The sequence below is a fragment of the Garra rufa genome, chromosome 5 (genome assembly GCF_049309525.1).
Source record: "Garra rufa chromosome 5, GarRuf1.0, whole genome shotgun sequence".
NCBI lineage: Eukaryota > Metazoa > Chordata > Actinopteri > Cypriniformes > Cyprinidae > Garra > Garra rufa.
This window is the reverse complement of record NC_133365.1, coordinates 43,838,508-43,858,287: the sequence shown is the minus strand read 5'-3', so window position 1 is coordinate 43,858,287 and position 19,780 is coordinate 43,838,508. Positions and strand designations below refer to the sequence as shown.

Here is a 19,780-nt window from a genome sequence, read left to right as displayed (position 1 = left end):
GATGTTTTTTTATTGAGATGTATACAACATCTGCAATAAATAAGCTTTTCATTTATGTATTGTTTGTTAGGATAGGACAATATTTGACTGAGATACAACTATTTGAAAATCTGCAATCTGAGGGTGCAAAAGAATCTAAATATTGAGAAAATAGCCTTTAAAGTTGTTCAAATTAAGTTCTTAGCAATGCCTATGACTCATCTAAAATTAATCTTGATATTTTTATGGTAGGAAATTTACAAAATATCTTCATGGAAAATGAACTTATATACTTAATGCCCTAATGATTTTTGGTATAAAATGAAAATAGATCATTCTGACCCATACAATGTATTTTCGGCTATTGCTAAAATACACCTGTGCTTCTTACGACTGGGTTTGTGGTCCAGGGCAGGGGCGCCGCTAAGGGGGGGAAAGTTAGGACAATTCTAAGGGCCCACGCCATTTAGGGGCCCCCAGAGATCTGCTTTGGTGTGGTCGGGGGGGCCCAACCTCATATTTTGTCATAGGGCCCAAAATTGCGAGCGGCACGGCACCCCTGGTCCAGGGTCACCTATTTGTATCTTTAAATACCAAAATTGCTAACTTCTGACCAATTGTGGATACATACAATATGCCTTTTTCTTTTCTATCAAAATCTGTATAATTTTAATCCCCATTTTAAATTGGTTTAACATCTCGGATTCTACTGTCAATTGAAACAGCTGTCTCATGGTCTCTATATAAGCTATTAACCAAGAACAACAATATTATTTGTTCCATTAGGCTTGTAAACGGAAGCCAAAGAGACACTGATGTATGACAAAGCATCAGTCTTTAATTTGGTTTGATCACAATCCTTTTACATGATGTATAATTAGTCACCACTATAAAATGTGAGATTTCAAGTCAATCATCAAATGCCAAATGTGATTGAAGGAACCCTGCTGCTTTTATCAAAAATGCTCAAAAACCAGGAATGTTGAAAATTTGCTGTTCGTCAAGCACAATATCAAAACCGCAATTCCTAAAACATACATTCAAAATAAAAATAAATAAAAGAGCAAAACAATGCCTAAGAGCCCAAATTATTGTGCACGCAACCATTGTAAGATTATATAGGATAAACCTCAGATAGATAAGCTCTCTAAAGCTTGATCAGTGCTGTTTTATGGAATTTAAGTTCTAACAACCTTTATGGAATGAAAACCATATTTATTTATACAGTACCAATGTATTTCATTTATCTTCCTAGATATATTTTTTAAAGCATTCATTGTGCATCACAGCAGTTTCCCTCAACATTTTAAATCCTTGTTTTTCCACACTCAGTTGACGGTCAACCATTTTTTATTTTCTTGATTACCATTTGAAAACAGAAGAGGGTCACACTCATAACAGATTGAAAATTTCCTACAGTTATTCACGACAGAGCTGACATTGTTTTGCCAGATGCAGCCCTCCACAGATAATGAGTCACCTAATAGTAAAATCAAAGCCACAGAGAAGTCAAATGTTCCTCGTGTGACTTTATTATAAGGAAAAGTCGAAGATCTCAGATACTCATTCTCCCTATCAACTCATACAGCCCGCTCTCTTATCAGACACTGCTCATCTAGACACTCGCAATAGAACTCTTTAAAGTACAAAAGAAAAACAACAAAAAAGGTTACCCAATGTGGGAATCAATCAATAGCACAAGCCTTGTATCATAGCATGTCGTGTGAATACACAAATACATGATGACTGACGACTGGTCCACAATGTATGAGAAAAATGAAGGGCGATATGAGAGTTTGTGAATGGGACAAAAGCTCACAACATCTTAATGATTGAGAAATGGACGCATTAAGAGTGGCACCAAGGTCTTGTGAAGTCGAGGCCAAAAAGAAAACACAAGTGTCCAATTTTTCAATTTCAGAGTCTGTTGTAGAAAAGGGGAAAATGGCAAGTGGAGGATCCGTATGAAGCAACGTTCCTGGGCTCATTTCTTCTCCTCGTCTCCACCAGCCTTCTCCTCTTTTTTTTCTTCCTTCACCTCTTCCTTCTTGTCCTCTGAACTCTTTGTCTTGTCATCATTCACAGACAGCTCCTCCAGCTTCTCTGCCACTTTATTAGCGCTGTTCATGTCACCTGTGAAAAAAAATTAAAAAGGTTCAGTTTAAGGAGTACTCCAATACAAGCCTAACGGAGATTAAAGATTGTCTGAGAAGATACGGCCACCTCCCAAATAAATGGCAAGGCAGATTGTAGCATTCTTCATGTTACTATCGCAGACATTAAAAGTTTAAGACTGGATGTGACAGTCCTAAACAGAGTGAGTCTGCATGGTGACATACAATACCAGTCCAAAGCTTTTGAACAGTAAGATTAACGTTTTTTTAAAAGTCGTCTCTTCTGCTCACCAAGCCTGCATTTATTGGATTCAAAGCACAGCAAAAAAAATTAAAATAGTGGTTTTCTATTTGAATACATTTAAAATTAAAAAATCCTGTGATCAAATGTATATTTTTAGCATCATTACTCCAGTCTTTAGTGTCACGTGATCCTTCAGAAATCATTCTAATATGCTGATTTGCTTTTCAAGAAACATTTCATTTTATCATCAATATTTAAAACAGTGGAGTATATTTTTTCAGGATTCTTAGATGGATAGAAAGATTAGCATTTATCTGAAATCAAATCTTTTGTCACATTATACACTGCACCATTTAAAAACATAGTTTTGGGAAAGAAATTATAGAAATTAATACTCTTAACTGAGGATGCTTTAAATTGATCAAAAGTGATGAAAGACATTTATAATGTTATTTAAAAAATCTATTTCAGATTAATTCTTTTTAATTTTTCTAAACTTTCTATTCATCCAAGAAACCTGAAATTCTACTCAGCTGTTTATATCATAATATTTTTTGAGCAGCAAATCAGTATACAAATGATTTCTGAAGGATCATGTGACTGGAGTAATAATGCTAAAAACTCAGCTTTGAACATTTTAAGATATATTCAAATACAAAACATTTTTTTATAAATAGTAAAAATAGTTAAAATATTTTACTACTTTTGCAGTACTTTGGATCAAATAAATGCAGGCTTGGTGAGTAGAAGACACTTCTTTAAAAAATATACATATTAAAAACTTACTGTTCAAAACCATTTGACTGATAGTGTAGTAGAAAATCCCATCAATCTTACCTTCTAGAGACTTTCTGACCTCCTCTTTGCATTCATCAAACTTCATCTTGAACTTCTGTGCATCTGCAAGTCAAAGGAAAACATTGATTTGGTTAAGCTAAAAAATTAAAACAAAAATATTTTAAAATGCACTGTAATAACCCCCCCCCCCCCCCGTTTCAATGTTTCACTCAGGTGTACATTACAATGCAGAAGCAAAGATCTGGTAACATACGCCATTCCATCAAGAAATTTTGTTGCGCTTCAATTCATTTTAATAGTTGATAAGCAGTTTTACTTTCATATTTTTCCTTCTTCAATAGAAAAGTTTAGCATTTAGTTTCAATTTTAGTTTTAAATACTACAATAAAAGTCTGAGTCTTATGCCTACATCTCTAATTTCATCTCTAAATGGTATTTGTTGTTTTTTGACAATGAGCAGTGTCATTGCTGCAACACTTAGCAACAAACTAAACAAATGACTTCAAAATATTTAACGATTCCTGAGATTTATTATGGAGATTGTGTTCAATTATACTCACTCTCTGCATTGAGAAACCGAATAGCCAGCAGCTCTGGTTTGGGTTTTTCATCTGCGAAGTCAGCATGTGTATTCCACACCCATGCCCTGTCACTGCCTGCATTGGGCTTCAGCTCCATCAGGGGCATAACTAAAGCAAAGGATTTCAATAAAACAGTTAAAGCCATCACATGATTAGAAAATAATTAACAGGAGCTGAATGGATAAACCGCTGCACTCACTGAGATGGTTGGCACAGATTTTGAGAGTGCGGTCTCTCCTCATGAGCAGGCGGATGGAACCCTTCTCTTTGTGTCGCAGGAGTTTGACATCACCTGTCCCACGCTCCTTCCACTCAGGGGGATCGTTCTCACTGGCAAAACGATATAGCTTTGCCCTCCTACGTGAAAATCAAGTTGAATTCGTCAGAAGTCAAATACATTTTTCAGTTTATATAAAAGAACAGAACCCATGATCACTTAATATATTAATACTTGAGCAGAGCTCAATGATAAGGACTGCCTGATGGCCCAGAGTGAGCGTGAAAGTAGTTCAAAGTTCAGGAGAGTGATGAAGGATGACTGTGTCATCAATAAGAGTTATCATTTGCGCATTTTAAGTTAAAATGTTTATTTAAACTAGTCAAGTACAAGATCATGTGAAAGAACTCTTCCTCCACTTCTTATTATGCTTCAATGCACAAAATTGTCAATGTGTCCATATTTTTGAGTATCCTCATAAAAACAGTCAGTTATGTCTTAAGTAAATGTAAACAGTGAGGAGATCACCAGAAGTATGATTATATCAGATCTGCATATTCTCTTAAAGTGAACTCTGTCTAATATACCTGCTGCAGTTTGGGTCCTCAATGTTACAAGACAAAAAAAAAAAAAAAAAAAAAAAAAAAAAGAATCATTTACTGCCTTTGAATATTTTTTTTGTAGACTTAATTTGCAATCTGTAACTTATCCACCTAAAACTTCAATGCGGAAGTAAGCCTATGGCTTCCGGTTCATTAGCTGCTATAGGGAAATAAGAAGAACAACAAAGTGCAGTAAATGGTAAAACTCTTTGTACTACAAATCAATGTGTTCATTATTAAGATAATATATTAAAATAATATAGTAAGACACAGCAAGCAGCAAAAAAAAAAAGTTTTTGTACAGCTAAAAATAGCCAGATGCGGATGAGACTAAAAGCCAAACCCATAAAAATTTCAAATGGAAAAAATAAGATGGATAGAGTGATGATTATTTTACATTTTATTACCTGAACACTACTGTCAGACCTACCCAAAAAACTTGAAGCACTTTAATTTGTATCTTTGCTCTACTGTGTTTATTTACAATATTGCTTGTAATCTGTTTGTTTTTTTATTTCATTACTGACTAATAATGTTTGACGTTTACATTAGTCAGTCTAATAGTTTTTAATGTGGCATCATGAATCAATTGTATTTCAGAATCACTGTTTTGGTTTTGTAACAATGTTATTAGAATGCAAGGTCACATGGGTCAAATACTACGAAAACCAACATTTTTTTTTCACTAATCTGACCAACAGGCCTGACTATGTTGGCAATCTGAAGATTTTGCATTATGATCACTCTTGAAGACATCCAGAACATACACCTTTTCAATTTACAAATAATGTGGGCATTTGTATATTGTCTGGCTTCCGGTCTTATCTATGTCCATCTATTTTTAGCTGTACGAAACAGCTTGTTTTGCTGCTTGATATTGCAAAATGGTGTGTCTTACCACATTTTATTGTATTATCTTAATTATGAACACACTGGTTTGAACAATTATGAACAAACCCTATAACGGCTAACGAACCGGAAGTCTCACCAATAGGCTTACTTCCATTGAAGAAAAAGTACTTTCAAACAAATTATAGTGATCGTTTACGTCCTTTAAATGTGTCCTATATTTACATAAAGTTATAAATATCTGCATAGCTTTCAGTAAGTGAAAAAAAAAAAGACTGAGACACACTTGATATTAAAATGAGTCATTAAAAGCGCAATACACAAGAAAGGAAAACCTAATTTGGTAATAACATTGATGGAGAGGAATGCGGACACACAAAGTGTATTTTAGGTTGCACCTGCACACCTAAAATCAGTGTTGCCAAGTCTGCGGTTTTCCCACAGGATTGGGCTACTTTAACACTGTTGCCGCAGGTTATCGTTTTAATGCGGGTTGAACCGAACTGATATTTGGACCCTGGATTGCAAAAATCTGTACCACCTTTGAAACTCAACTAGGCTAGTTTTGGGCTAGATTTAGTAGCAATTGGGTGGGTTTTGTCATCAAAATGACCACCTTTGCGAGTATTCATGGAAACACAATCAGTTTGGAGAAAACGGTATAAAATTAATGGTTTGGAGAAAATAGTATGCGTCTGTATAATAGGTTGGTGCATTAGTTCTTAATGGCAGCAGCCTGCTGTCTGTGCCAATAATGTTAATAAAACCAACAAAAGAAAAATGAAAACGTAACTAATTTTGACAGAATATTTGTAGCGTAAAGGGATAGTCCTCAAAAAACGAAAATTCTGTCATTAATTACTCACTCTCATGTAGTTTCAAACCCGTAAGACCTTTGTTTATCTTTGGAACACAAATTAAGATATTTTTGATGAATCCAAAAGTTTTCTGACCCTATCACCATGTCCAAGGATCTTATATATTAAAATATCCTAATTAGTGTTCCGAAGATTAACAAAAGTCTTACAGGTTTACAGAATTTTCATTTTTTGGTGAACTATTCCTTTATAATAATAATAATTATAATAATAATAATAATAATAATAATAATAATAATAATAATAATAAATGAAGCATACATTTCATTCATACCAAGTTGTATTATATGTTTGATTACTTTATTTAATTTCTGTAATATTTCTTACCTGAATACTATTAGACTTAACAATAAAATAAACAAAATACAAATAGAACTCATACAAATGGAATAAACATTGCTTTTTTTAATGTTTTTGTTTTGACTGTTTATTCGTTTTCAAAAACGTTTTACTTGGCAGGAAGGCTACTAGTTTCTACTGCTCAGCAACTTTCAAAACAAACATGAAAAAGAATTGATGAGACTGTGGAACATGATCCTACTTGAAAAGATATTGATATGATTGTCATATCACCCACGCCTAATTGGCATTGAGCCCCGTTTACTATTAGTTAGTGACTTACATCTTGAAAAGTTCTTCCTCATCCTCCTCTAGGGTCTTGACGTCCTGCTCAGGTAATGAGACAATGGGTTCAAAATGAGGGTCATGGTTGGAGTCCTCTACAGTTTCTGTAGGTGGTTCGTGATCGTCTTGTGCCTCCTGGAGGGAGAAATTATAACAGCAGATTTTGTAAATCCAACTGAAACGCAACATGAACAGGCAAAACTAATATCTAATGCAGTCGGTAAATGACCCAGGATCTGATTTCTTTCTTTTTTTTTTTTTTTGGGAGAATTACATCATATTTGCTACAGCATTTGTTCTGCTGAGCTTCACAATGTCCTGATCCCATCTGTAGGGATCCTGCTTCCACATTACTCATCAGATCAGTGAAGTGAAAGGCTGTGGGATTTGGAGGGATCATTCTCTGGAGTTTGGCCTATTGTCTCTGAATGTGCTGCTGCAACCAAACTTACGCCCACCGGTGCTGAGCCGTGAACTTGAACTCGCATGCTATGATGCTGGAGAATTCATGCACTTGCGATTTACTGATCACCAGTCTATCATCCATGAAGGCCTTGTAGCTTAAATTATTCAAATGCTTACTGACAAACTCTGGCAGCAGATCTTATACAGATGTGAACTGGTTCAACCACTTTTAGCTAAGTTTTGTTTAGTCAGCATTTTACAATATCTACGCAATCTATTTTGCTAAACAACTGAATTCACTCCAGAACAGATATAGGATGTTTATGCCTAAATGCGTGAGTTACATCAGTTTCTCAAAAGTGGAGAGTCAGTTAGCATCCAGGCTAACAGAAGCTAATAAGCGGCCTATAGGCGTCTAAGTGTTTAAATCTCCGTCTCACCTCAGAGTTTTGACAACATTGGGCAAATACAGTTAAAAGACGCAGATGAACCCGGAAGGGTGTTAATAAACCGGCTTTGAACTTCACATGTGCTGCAGGTTAGCAATGCTAACGCACACAGGCTAGCAGTGTCTTAGCATGACAAATTTAAAATTTAAATCATCATGCGTATATACGTAGAACATACCGTGGATATTTTTATCACGTCCATAAAAGCACAAATATCCATTGTCTATTATGTTTAAGGAAGTGACGAAAAGAAATACACATACAATTATGAATTTAAAAACGCCTTACAGCTGCTACTGACAATTTAGCGTGATTTTAAATAAATAAACAACTTTGACAGAGTATAATAACGCGATATTAAAAGCAGAATGTAGAAAAATGCATTTTTAACGCATAATATTAAAGCGACGTAGGACGAGGACAAAACACCTGTTTTTTTTACTCTCTGTTAAATAAAACCCTCATAAAACATTTATCGCCCGCAAAACACCCAAAATAACCGTCTCTAGCGATCCGAAAGGGACAGATGATGAAGATGGTGCTATTCTTACCTTTGGGTCCGCCATTGTTTTTGCAGATGTTTGGAGATTAGGGAGAGTTTCTGTTAGGTTTGATCAGCGATAGCTCGTGAGATTTCACTCCGCTACTTTCGCGCGCGCCTAACCGGAGAAGAGAGACGGTGACGTCAGCGCACCCCCAGCAACCGTGCGACGTCAACACGTCCTTCGGCTACGCACAAATTCTGCGGGATTATTAAAGCTCTAGTTGAGATTGCTTTTATGTTTGTTTCTTTATCCGTTTATCGAGTACATAATATCTTTTTTACTTCAGTCTTCCCGCCAATAGAAAAAGAAAATGACAGGTAATTACATTCAACGTCTGAGCATTTGACACCCTGTAAAGTTTTATGATCTCATTGACCCTCTGTAGAGCACCTGCGTAGTGATGGGATTTATGGCTCTTTGAGGGGATCCGGATCTTGGCGAACCGTTCCTTTCAAAGAGCCGTTCAAAAGAACGGCTCTTTTGGCTCTTTTTAAATATTTAGTCAGTTTTAAGAAGCCACCTTGGGGGCATCTCAGTTTATCCTGGAAATAATCACTGGGATGAAATGATGAGCTGAGATTTGTAGTCAAATAATTAAAAATCAGGTATCACACACCAATATCTGAGTTTGAATTATTCTGAAATATTGATTATTACCTAATTTGTGGACTATATTCCATAGGGTTGCACAACATCCCTCTGCTTAGACAGTGACATCACTATTTTGGATTTACCTTTAGTACAAAGTGTGTTGCTGCGTCCCAATTTGCATACTTATACTATGCCCTTAAAGTATGTACTCTTTTTGTGAAGAAAAAGTACATACTTTTGAGTATGTAGCAGAGTAGTAGGCAAGCTTTGGGACATACTATTTCGTCTGTTGCTTTAGTTGCCTAAATCCTGTCACTGTTTAAACTGCCCTGTCAGTTAATATCATCTACATTTCGTTTAATTTGATTTCCTACCGTATTAGAGAGAAATGAAGAGGCACATTCTTATACGAGTCTTTTATGCCGAGAACTTTGCTCGTGTTTGCATAATGATGCATTTAAAAGTTAATGACCAAACCTATCATTACAAAAGTTCATAATGTTGCTGCACATGAAATATACCATGGATAACATTAATTAATTTTTTTTTTATTTGGTTACACATTGATTTATCACAAAAACACCTTTCTCTACCTGTCCGTTGGTCGCGCGTATCCGCCATGTTTGTAGTTTTTAAAACAATTTTTATGCGTGTTTGTAGTTCTAATCGGATCCTCGTTCACCGTGCAATGTGTTGTGGGCAATATTAGCCGTTATTAGAGTGTGCATTGATCCGCACTTCGAATTCTTAAGTTAAGTAGTAGACCATCCGGGAATAATTTGTGTGCATCTGTGTGAAACACGCATAGGAAAAAAGAACGACAGAAAGAACGGCTCCCCCCCAGCCGCGACTCGGCTCCCATCGTTCATGTTTATGAGCCGTTCAAAAGAATCGGTTCGTTCGCGAACGTCACAACTCTACACCTGCGTATGTAAATGCATTTTAGAGGCCTGCAATGCAGCGGTTTTGACCTCTATTAAAGTTTGCCCTGTAAGGTAGAATTCTGAATCTTCAGCATGTTCTGACACTGACAATTTCACTTTATAGGCCAATGTGAAAGGGAGAGATTATGTATATTTTCTCAACTGGCTGTATTGTATTAATAGCCTAAAGAAGAATGTTGACAGCAAGGAAGGCCCACTGTTGCACGAATTGCCCTAAAATGTATGTAGGCCTATATATTTATGCAGTCAAACCAAAATTTATTCAGACACCTTCAACATTTCTCATATTATCACATTTTATGTGCTAGAGTTTAGTAATAAATATGACAAGAACTCACCTTAAACTGTGTCAGAACAAATTCATCTTGATGAATTCAGATGACTTTGATTGAAAAAGGTATGTAATGATTACAATCAACCAAAAATGTAGACAACTGTTTGTATGACAATATTTACACAACTATCAATACTTTGTTGACCAATTACCCTGCAATGCTTAATTTTGTTTAGTCTGTAGTGTGAAAGCTCATGTTAGCAATTAAAGAAAAAAACACTTGCAAAACATGGTCAGGTCAAAGAGTTTTGATAACTGATAGTCCACTGTATAAAGATTTTTTGGGTATAATATGTCACACTCACAGTTTACTTTATTTTGCTATCCTCACATACATAAACTATAATGTCCTGCATTCACTAGAAAAAAAATATATCAGAAATAATATCTGGTGTCTGAATAATTTTTGGTTTGATTTTTTTTGACTCTCTTATGCTCATCAAGGCTGTATTCATTTAATCAGAAAAAACAGTAATATTGTGAAATATTATTGCAATTTCTAGCATTGGTTTCCTATTATAATATGGTTTCTCTATTTTAGTATGTTTCAATTTGATTAATTAAAAGTTAAAAAGAACAGAATTTATTTAAGATAGAAATCTTTTCTTACAGTTTAAGTCTTTACTATAACTTTTTACCAATTTAACACATTGCTGAATAAAAGTATTAATTTGTCTGAACAAAGAAAGAAAAAAATGACCCTCATTAGTTAAAAAAATATATATTTTAAATAAATGCTGTTCTTTTTAACATTTTATTGATCAAAGAATCCTGAAAAAAATAATCACAGGTTTCCAACATTGATAGTGTATAAATATATGATAGAATGATTTCTGAAGGATCATGTGACACTGAAGACTGGAATAATGATGCTGAAAATTCAGCTTTTTATCACAGGAATAAATTCTGTTTTAAAGTATATTATAATAGGTAATCACTATTTTAAATGGCAATAATATTTCACAATATTACTGTTTTTTCTGTATTTTTATTCAAATATACACAGCCTTGATGAAAAAAAAAAAAACATTAAAAATCTTACTGATCCCAAAGTTTTGAATGGCAAATCCTGTTATCATTTTTAGTTTTTGCAGTTTTTAAATGATTTATTTTGTTAAAGGAAATAAAGCAGTCCAAACCTACCTGGCCCTATGTGAAAACGTAATTGCCCCCTAATAAACCTAATAACTGGTTGTGCCACCCTTGGTGGCAACAAATGCAATCAAGCATTTGCAATAACTGGCAAAGAGTCTTTAATCATTTAAATACTTTTATGCATTTTGTATTTACTCTGGTTACCTTTGTGTAATAGGAAACAAATTAAACAGACTGTGCAACAGAAAACTAATTCTAATTATAGCTGCATAATTGCAAAATGTCTATTTCTATCATTTTGGACAGAATATGCGGCTAATCAGGACTCCCTGAATTATACATAATTTAATTTGTTTAGGTGTTATGGAGTGTTTAAACAAACGTGCCTTGTAAAGGCCCTTTAGGGCTTGGGGTGGGATAAAATAGATTTATTTAGTTATTGTTCAGCATAACAAAATATATATTTGAAAATCACATTAGGAATATGGTAATTTAGTATTGTTTGATTGTTTTCATTAATTAAAAAATATTTAATGACACAAATTTAGTGCCTCAACATAGAATGGCAGAGATTATTTATTAATCCAAACTAATTTCTAATATCTCAAGAACAAATCAGTACTGTAACAGTATCACAATAATACAAACCCTGCTAACTATACCACCATCTGTGCAAATTTCATATAATAAGCTACTTGCATGTTGTAGCTCAAACACTCTTGCAAATCTGATTTCATGCTGATGAATCATATTGCTTAATGCCAATCATCTTTAAAAAACTCTGTGCCATTTTAAGGTAGACAGTATTTACAAGGCAGTCTGAGATTCTATTACTATAGCCAAAGAGAATTTTTTTTCATGCCCAAGCCCAAAAGCTAGTTTGTATCCACAAATCTCTAAGGGAGCCGTGTGGGCTGTGGTTGAGCCCTCTTGGCGTGAAACGCTAGAGGTGTTTTTATTTAATCTACACAAGCTTGTTTTTTAATACGTTGTAAGTGAATGTATTTTATTGATCATACACAAGACTTACAGGAACAAACCTTGGCATTGCTTCTCAAGCATCCCTTGGCAAATTACGGTCAAACACTGGTTTCACCCGCAAGTCGCAGAGTTTAATCAATTTTTTTAAAATATACATAAACAACATTTTCTGATTTTTAAATACCCCGAATTCCCTCCCGTTCCCTCCTTTTTACGTCCCTCCCTCATCACTCACTTGGCAATCTCTTCCCTCAATCCTAACAGAGAGGGCACCTACTACCTCCACGAAAATGAAATCACTCTAGTTGTGCAGCATATTGCTTTTTTTTTAAGACATTTGCGAACATAAATACTACAGTTTGTTTTCTGCTCTGATGCTGGACTGTTGAGAAGAAGATGAAACAGCAATGTCCTCCAAACTGCCCGTCCAAAAAAGAGAAAATGTCCAAAATAATGAGCTGTTCTCCTCTTTGCGACCCATGCTTTACGAACACAATGCAGATACTGAATGGATGTACTTTCAGTCCTGGTCTCTTTCTTTCTAGAACCTTCTTATCCCCTCCAATAGGCAAGTTACAGGTGGTGTCCATTGTTTAAACTCCAATCTGGTTTTCAGAAGTCTCTTTTTTTTCTCCATTTGCATTCCTGTTGGTCTCATTCAACACCTCTTTGTACGTCCAATCATTCCTCTTTAATCGAGGAAGTCCGTATCTACTGATGGTCACCAACGTTTTAGAATAGATGGGGTTGGTGGGCATGGTTACAGCTGGTCCACAGTGGGCAGGTGCAGGCAGAGTGAAGGGCAAAGCTTAACTGTTTTAACGGCACTAGAGGAAAAACTCAATTTAGTCACAAGGCATGCATGTTACACACTCAGTTCTAGAGTTTGCCCTCGAGAGGGTGTGATATCTGTGTGTATGTACATACATCTGTCTGCGTATGCATGTATGAGTGCAAGTGTGTCTGTGTTCAAGTGTATAGGGGTGTCTTGTCTTGCAGTCTTTATTAATGCAGTCTTTCTGCCCCACTGCAGCAGGGCATCACGATCTCACACTCTGGGGGAGTATTTGGGGTTTCTTGGCACCTCGGTGAAAGATTTCAGCTCGTAAGGAATCCCAGTGTCCACCTCGATGGACTTGCGGGAGAATAGCAGCCGGATATCATTGTGCAAGTAGATTTTCCCAGATTTGGAACTCTGGAATCTAAGATATGCAAACACAGAGGAGAGGAAAAACAGGTTTGTTAGGCTTCATTGCTTCCATTTTGAATTTACCACATAGAGGAGAGATACTTTTATGATCCTCCTAAAATAGAATACACTACCAGTTAAAAGCTTTTTTTTTTTTTTTTCATTTATTTGATATAAAATACAGCGAACGCAGTAATATTGTGAAATATGTTTACTATTTAAAATGACTGCTTTCTATTTGAATATATTTTCAAATGTAATTTATTCCTGTAATCAAAGCTAAATTTTCAGCATCATTACTCCAGATTAAAGTGTCACATGATCCTTCAGAAATAATTCAAGAAACATTTTTTTATTATTATGATCAACATTTAAAACAGTTGAGTAAATCTTTTCAGGATTCTCTGATGAATAGAAAGATCCAAAGATCAGTATTTATCTGAAATAAAAAGTCACTATAATAGCTTTTTGGGGAAATAATAGAAATTAATACTTTTATTTAGCAAGGACGCTTTAAATTGATCAAAAGTGTTGATAAAGACATTTATAATGTTACAAAAGATTTCCATTTTAGATAAATGTTCTAAGAAATTTGAACAATTCTACATTTTTTGAGCAGCAAATCAGAATATTAGAATGATTTCTGAAGGATCTTGTGACTGGACTAATGATGCTAAAAATTCAGCTTTGAAATCACAGGAATACATTACATTTTCAAATATAAAAAATATTTACTATTTTACATAGTAAAAATATTTCAAAATGTAACTTTTTGCTGTACTTTGAATTAAATGAATGCAGGCTTGGTGAGCAGAAGAGAAGTCTTTGAAAACATTAAAAATCTGACTGGTAGTGTATATAAAACGGTTGTTTGTCATTTAAGTTGCAGACTAGCCTAAAAATACACACTTAAAAGTATAACTAATAGAGATTCAAAAGTCTGATCAATTTGGAACTATTTGAGCGCAACTATGTCTAGTTATGAGAGTTATATCTAAGACAACTACACTGCATTCAAGAATTTAGGGTCAGATTTTTTTAAAATTAAAATAAATTACTTTTACTTACAGAATTTATGCTGTTCTTGTGAACATTCTATTCATCAAAAAATCCTGAAAGGTCTTGTTTCCCAAAAAATGTTAATGAAATTAAATGAAATTTTCTTGAGCACCAAATAAGCATATTAGAATGATTTCTAACACATTCTGTGATACTGAAGACTGGAGTAATGGCTGCTGAAAATTCAGCTTTGCCAAAAAAAAAAAAAATGAAAATAGAAAACGGTTTGAACAGTAATAATATTTCACAATAGTACTATTTTTACTCTTTTTTTAATCAAATAATTATAGCTTTGGTGAGCATAAGAGGCTTCTTTAAAATAAAAATGTAAAAAATAAAATCTTACGGACCCCCAAATTTTGAGCAGTAGAGTACATCCTGTCAAAATTTACCTGAGGTGTATCAAGTAGCAGAGAATTTTCTTCCTGTCAGACAAGGAGCCTTCCTTCCCCTCTCCTGACCCCTCCGCCTCATCCACAGGCACCAGGAAGATACGATGGCGCAAGAAGGTCATGTGATTAACGGGCATGTCCCCAAAATTATACGTCACCAAAAACATTTTAACCACAGTCTTATTAGGGTTAAATAAGGTCTGCAAAATATAAACAAACAAAAAAGACAGTTCAAACAAAGGATTGAAATTAGTTATAAAAATGATATAAAAGCACAAACATATATAAATTAAAAAATATACATAAACAAAAGAAATAGGAAGCCCACCACTTGAATGGTCCCTGCTTTGGGTACGCTGTATCCTTTTTTTCCAAGTGGTTCTAGCAAGATCACCCCCTAAACATTGCACAGAAATATGACAGTTAATATGTATTTTACAATCAAGCATGGGTAAAAACAAATATAAATCTCAATAGCTTTAGAAAAACAAACAAACAAAAAAAAGTACTAAGAATCTTGTACTGTAATAGGAGGCAGTAAGTATATACCAGGAAGGGAGAAGGGGCACTGTGCTCTGAGGTGTCATAATAAGTCACTTGCACAGGTAAGGTGGCATGCTGCGGGCAATAGGAGCCGCTAGCCCCAATCTCTGCTGTGAAGCCCTCTATCCGCCCAGATGGAGTAAAACGCCCCTTCAGAATCGACTCCTGCAGACAGATGCACACAACAACCAAGATTAAGGATGGAATAAATGACACAACTTGTTAAATATGAACAAATTCTAGAACTCTAGTCATCATACAACTGTAGACTACTTTTATTTAGTTAATCCTAAGAGTTTTTTTTTATGTCAAATGAGGGTTTGGACTGGTGCAAGATGTAAGTAAATCTGGCCCATAGATAAAAATTCAGCAAAATCTGCAGACTAGTGTTGTTACCTCTAGACTGTGAACCAGGGCAAAAGTATGTGAAAAGGGTGAAATCTATTCTAGCCTTCAGTCTGTTCTTAAATTTGTATACTATGGTTTTTATTGGCTTCAATGACAAACAATATACAATTGTAGTTAAAAGTTTTTGATCAGTAAGATTTTTAATGTTTTTATTTATTTATTTTTTTTAAAGAATTCTCTTCTGCTCACCAAGCCTACAGTTATACAGCCGTAATATTGTGAAATATTTGTACTATTTAAAATAACTGCTTTCTATTTTAATATATTTTCAAATGTAATTTATTCCTGTGATCAAAGCTAAATATTCAGCATCATTACTTCAGTCTTCAGTGTCACATTTCCTTTAGAAATCATTGATCACATGAAATCACTGATTTGTTGATCTGCTGTTATATTTATTTATTCAATATAATTGATCAAAAGTGATTTTAAAGACATTTATAATGTTACAAAAGATTTCTGTTTCAGATAAATGGTGTTCTTAATTTTCTATTCATCAAAGAAACCTGAAAAAATTTGACTCAGCTATTATGTTTTCAACATAATATATTTGTTTTTGAGCAGCAAATCAGAATATTATAATGATTGCTAAGGATCATGTAACTGGAGTATTAATGCTAAAAATTCAGCTTTGAAATCACATGAATAAATTACATTTTAAAATTCAAATAGAAAACATATTAAAGTGTAAATGTATTTTTAAATTTTGCTGTACTTTGGATCAAATAAATGCAGGCTTGGTGAGCAGAAGAGACTTCTTTAAAAAACAAAATCTTACTGTTCAAAAACTTTTGACTGGTAGTGTATATAAAACAGGTGCTGTGTGTTCATTTATATTAATTTACTATTTTATTTCTTCATAGATTGTGTACCTCAAAGTTGCCAAGAAGAGGTCTGCTAATGGAGGATAACGAGGAGATTGAACTACAAGAGCGACTGGTGTCTGTTCGGCGTCCACTGCGTAACTGCCGTCTATTAAAACAAAAAATAACATGCCTTATATATTTAATACAATATAATATAATTTGAAACAAAAAGATGACTTACGATTTGAGTCGACTCCCCACTTTGAGCCTTCTCCCTGATCGTGAACAGTCTGTAGCAGTCTGAAAAAAAGAAGTTTGAACAGATGTTACGACTGATACCGTTTTATTCCAATAGTATTTTTAAGCCTTACAAAAAAAAAAAAAGCCTTACGTCAGTAAATAACTTTGAAATAAATTTAAGGTCCATTTTATGATCATGTAAAACTAGGCTGCTGATAAATGTTTAAAGTAGATTTTAATCTCCATAATGGAAATGAGCATAAGTAAAATAGAACCATTTTAATGATTGGAAAAATGTCCATTATGACATCACACTTGAAGAATTTAAAGTCAATTCCAAATTTTTTAACTTCAATTCTGATTAAAAGGTACTTACAGATGAAGATGTGGCTGCAATATCACAGTAGTCCATAGTATCATTCTGATAACAGTTATTAGACATCAGCTAGACTTAACTATAGAATCTGTATCAAACTTGTACATTTTCTGCTAGTCTGAACCTTTATTTCAGCCTATTCATCTCTTTCTTTTTTCTAAGCCTGTGTTCACTCTTTTCTCTTTGTGATTGTCTCTTCGTTGGCCTGTTTCTATGATCATCTCTCTGTCCTTCACTTTCTCTTTTATTTTTCCCTTCTTAGCCTTGCTCAGCCTTTGAACATTGACACCGCCGTGATGAAAGTGACAGTATATGAGCTTCTGTAGTCCATGTAACCCCTCTCACCCCAAATTCACTCATTCTGGAACTGAATTTGGCCAGAACCTGTATGAGTGTATTTGTTAGGGTCAGGTGAGGCAGGTCTCACCTCTTGAACAATGGCTGTCAATGGGCTTTGTTCTGGAGTCCCAATGCTTATTGTGCTGCAATGGAAAATTAAGCATGCATATTCTAAAAATTTTTTGCATCTTCCACTTTCTCACTCCCAATATGTCTTTTTTCCATCTGACTATTCACCTTTAGTCAGTGATGGTTTGAAATGTTTGTCCTTAAAGCGATAGTTCACACAAAAAATAAAATTCTGTCATTAATTACTCAGCCTTATGTTTTACCAAACCTGTAAGATGTATGTTTATCTTCGGAACATAAATTAAGATATTTTTGATGAAATCTGAGAGCTTTCTGACACTGAATAGACAGCAACTGAACTGACAAGCCCATAAATGTAGTAAGGACACTGATAAAATAGTCCATGTGACATCAGTGGTTTAACCTTAAATTTTATGAAGCTACAAGAATACTTTGTGTGTGCAAAAAACAAAACAAAAATAACTTTATTAAACAATTCCTAAATTGTAAGGTCTTATGGGTTTGGAACGACATGAGAGTGAGTAAGTAATGACAGAATTTTTTTTTTTTTTGGGTGAACTATCCCTTAAAACTAACCCTCACCTTCCCATTTCCACATGTTTTCCCCCCTGGATTAAGGTCCTTTCACATGACTCACATTCAATGCATCTTTCACATGCCGCTTTGTCAAGTCAAGTCAAGTCAAGTCACCTTTATTTATATAGCGCTTGTAACAATACAGATTGTGTCAAAGCAACTGCACAGTATTTAAACAGAACAATAGTGTGTAAGTAACGCATAATTGTAGATAATTAATTTTCAGTTAAAGGCAGTTCATCAATAAATTCAGTGATATCATCATCCAGTTCAGTTCAAATAGTATAGCTTTGTCCTTTCCATGAAAAGCATTGCTAACATAGTCTCAAAAGTCTGATTTATTAATTCACAGAGACTTTATAATGTGAATTCTAACAATAAAATGTCTACAATATGCTTTCACTCTCTAAAAACATTTTGTTTTCCATTTTATTGAGTTCAAGACTTTGAGAGTTGCATTACTAGATCCCCTCCCCCAGGGGGAGTCTTCAAAGTTAGCTCAAAACTGCATTATGTTGCAGGATCCCAAATGGGGACCAGAGGATGTTTTGTTTGAAGTCAATGGAGGAGAGGCCACAGTATGGTGAATGCACTTGGCTGTGTTTCTCGTTTCTCAAAAGCATCTTAAGCGAAGTTGATGGTAGAGACCATAAGGTCTACGATCTACTTTGGCTTACGAAACACTGCCCTGGTTGTGTATAGAAAAAAGTAGAGTGCTTTGCATAATAATCTTCAACATGTCTGCCACATGATAAATATCCTTTACTGTACCCCAATTTTTTGAACAGCAGTGTATATATGAAGTCAGCTATGAAAAAATTGTGAAAAGAGAAAAATTAGACAAAAATAGGAACAAAATAGATTTTTATGCTTGTTGCCAAAGTGGAACTCATTCTTAATTCATTCATTGGAAGTATTGTAGGCATTTATATAACTACCGTAGTTCTCATGATCCAAGGCTGTTAAAATTTAAAAGGATAGTTCACCCAAAAATGAAAATTCTGTCATTAATTACTAACCCTCATGTCGTTCCAAACCTGTAAGACGTTCATCTTCGGAACACAAATTAAGATATTACTGATGAAATCCAAGAGCTTTTTGACTCTGCATAGACAGCAATGGAACTATCATGTTCAAGGGCCAGAAAGGTAGTAATGACATCGATAAAATAGTCTATGTGACATGGACTTGTGAAAGTGCATCGAAGACTGACAGGGAAGAGAAGAAATAGTTTCCTTTGCACATAAAAAGTATTCTTGTAGCTTCATAAAATTACGGTTGAACCACTGATGTCACATGGACTATTTTATCAATGTCCTGACTACCCTTCTGGGTCTTGAACGTGGTAGTTGCGTTACTGTCTATGCAGGGTCAGAAAGTTTTCGGATTTCACCTAAATTATCTTTTTTTTTTTTTTTTTGAAGATGAACGAGGGTCTTAGGGGTTTGGAACGTCATGAGGGTGAGTAAGTAATGACAGAGTTTTAATTTTTGAAGGAACTATCCGCTTTAAGTTTGTACGTTATCTCTAGC

The 19,780-nt window shown here is 34.6% G+C and overlaps 2 protein-coding genes and 1 non-coding gene across 4 annotated transcripts in view; all 3 read right to left on the bottom strand.

Annotated features, from left to right (window-relative positions):
- Nucleotides 1–1,311: 1,311 nt before the first annotated feature.
- Nucleotides 1,312–8,432, bottom strand: ranbp1 (RAN binding protein 1). The gene is made up of 6 exons (XM_073840571.1): nt 8,292–8,432; nt 6,885–7,021; nt 3,916–4,073; nt 3,696–3,824; nt 3,175–3,237; nt 1,312–2,112 (listed from the first exon to the last, which is right to left on the bottom strand). Exons 1-6 carry the CDS (start codon nt 8,304–8,306, stop codon nt 1,964–1,966), a joined length of 651 nt encoding a protein of 216 aa, XP_073696672.1. The 5' UTR covers nt 8,307–8,432; the 3' UTR covers nt 1,312–1,963.
- Nucleotides 2,177–2,306, bottom strand: LOC141335920 (small nucleolar RNA SNORA77). Its single transcript, XR_012355659.1, has one exon. It is a non-coding gene; the product is annotated as a small nucleolar RNA SNORA77 (small nucleolar RNA).
- A 3,254-nt stretch (nt 8,433–11,686) lies between the features above and the next one.
- The window catches only part of atosb (atos homolog b), a 31,014-nt gene continuing 22,920 nt past the window's right edge, over nt 11,687–19,780 (bottom strand). For both annotated transcript variants that reach the window (XM_073840847.1, XM_073840848.1), the window contains exons 6-11: nt 16,869–16,927; nt 16,694–16,793; nt 15,420–15,578; nt 15,199–15,267; nt 14,871–15,070; nt 11,687–13,432 (exon numbers count right to left, since the gene is read on the bottom strand). In XM_073840847.1, coding sequence (XP_073696948.1) covers nt 13,279–13,432; nt 14,871–15,070; nt 15,199–15,267; nt 15,420–15,578; nt 16,694–16,793; nt 16,869–16,927 — 741 coding nt within the window. In that variant the 3' untranslated portion in view covers nt 11,687–13,278. The remainder of the gene's footprint in view (nt 13,433–14,870; nt 15,071–15,198; nt 15,268–15,419; nt 15,579–16,693; nt 16,794–16,868; nt 16,928–19,780) is intronic.

Coding starts and splice junctions, on each gene's coding strand:
- ranbp1 (XM_073840571.1), bottom strand. Junction 3,825..3,915: donor AATCTGTGCCAACCATCTCA/GTGAGTGCAGCG, acceptor CCTTTGCTTTAG/TTATGCCCCTGATGGAGCTG. Junction 3,238..3,695: donor TCGGTTTCTCAATGCAGAGA/GTGAGTATAATT, acceptor TTTGACTTGCAG/ATGCACAGAAGTTCAAGATG.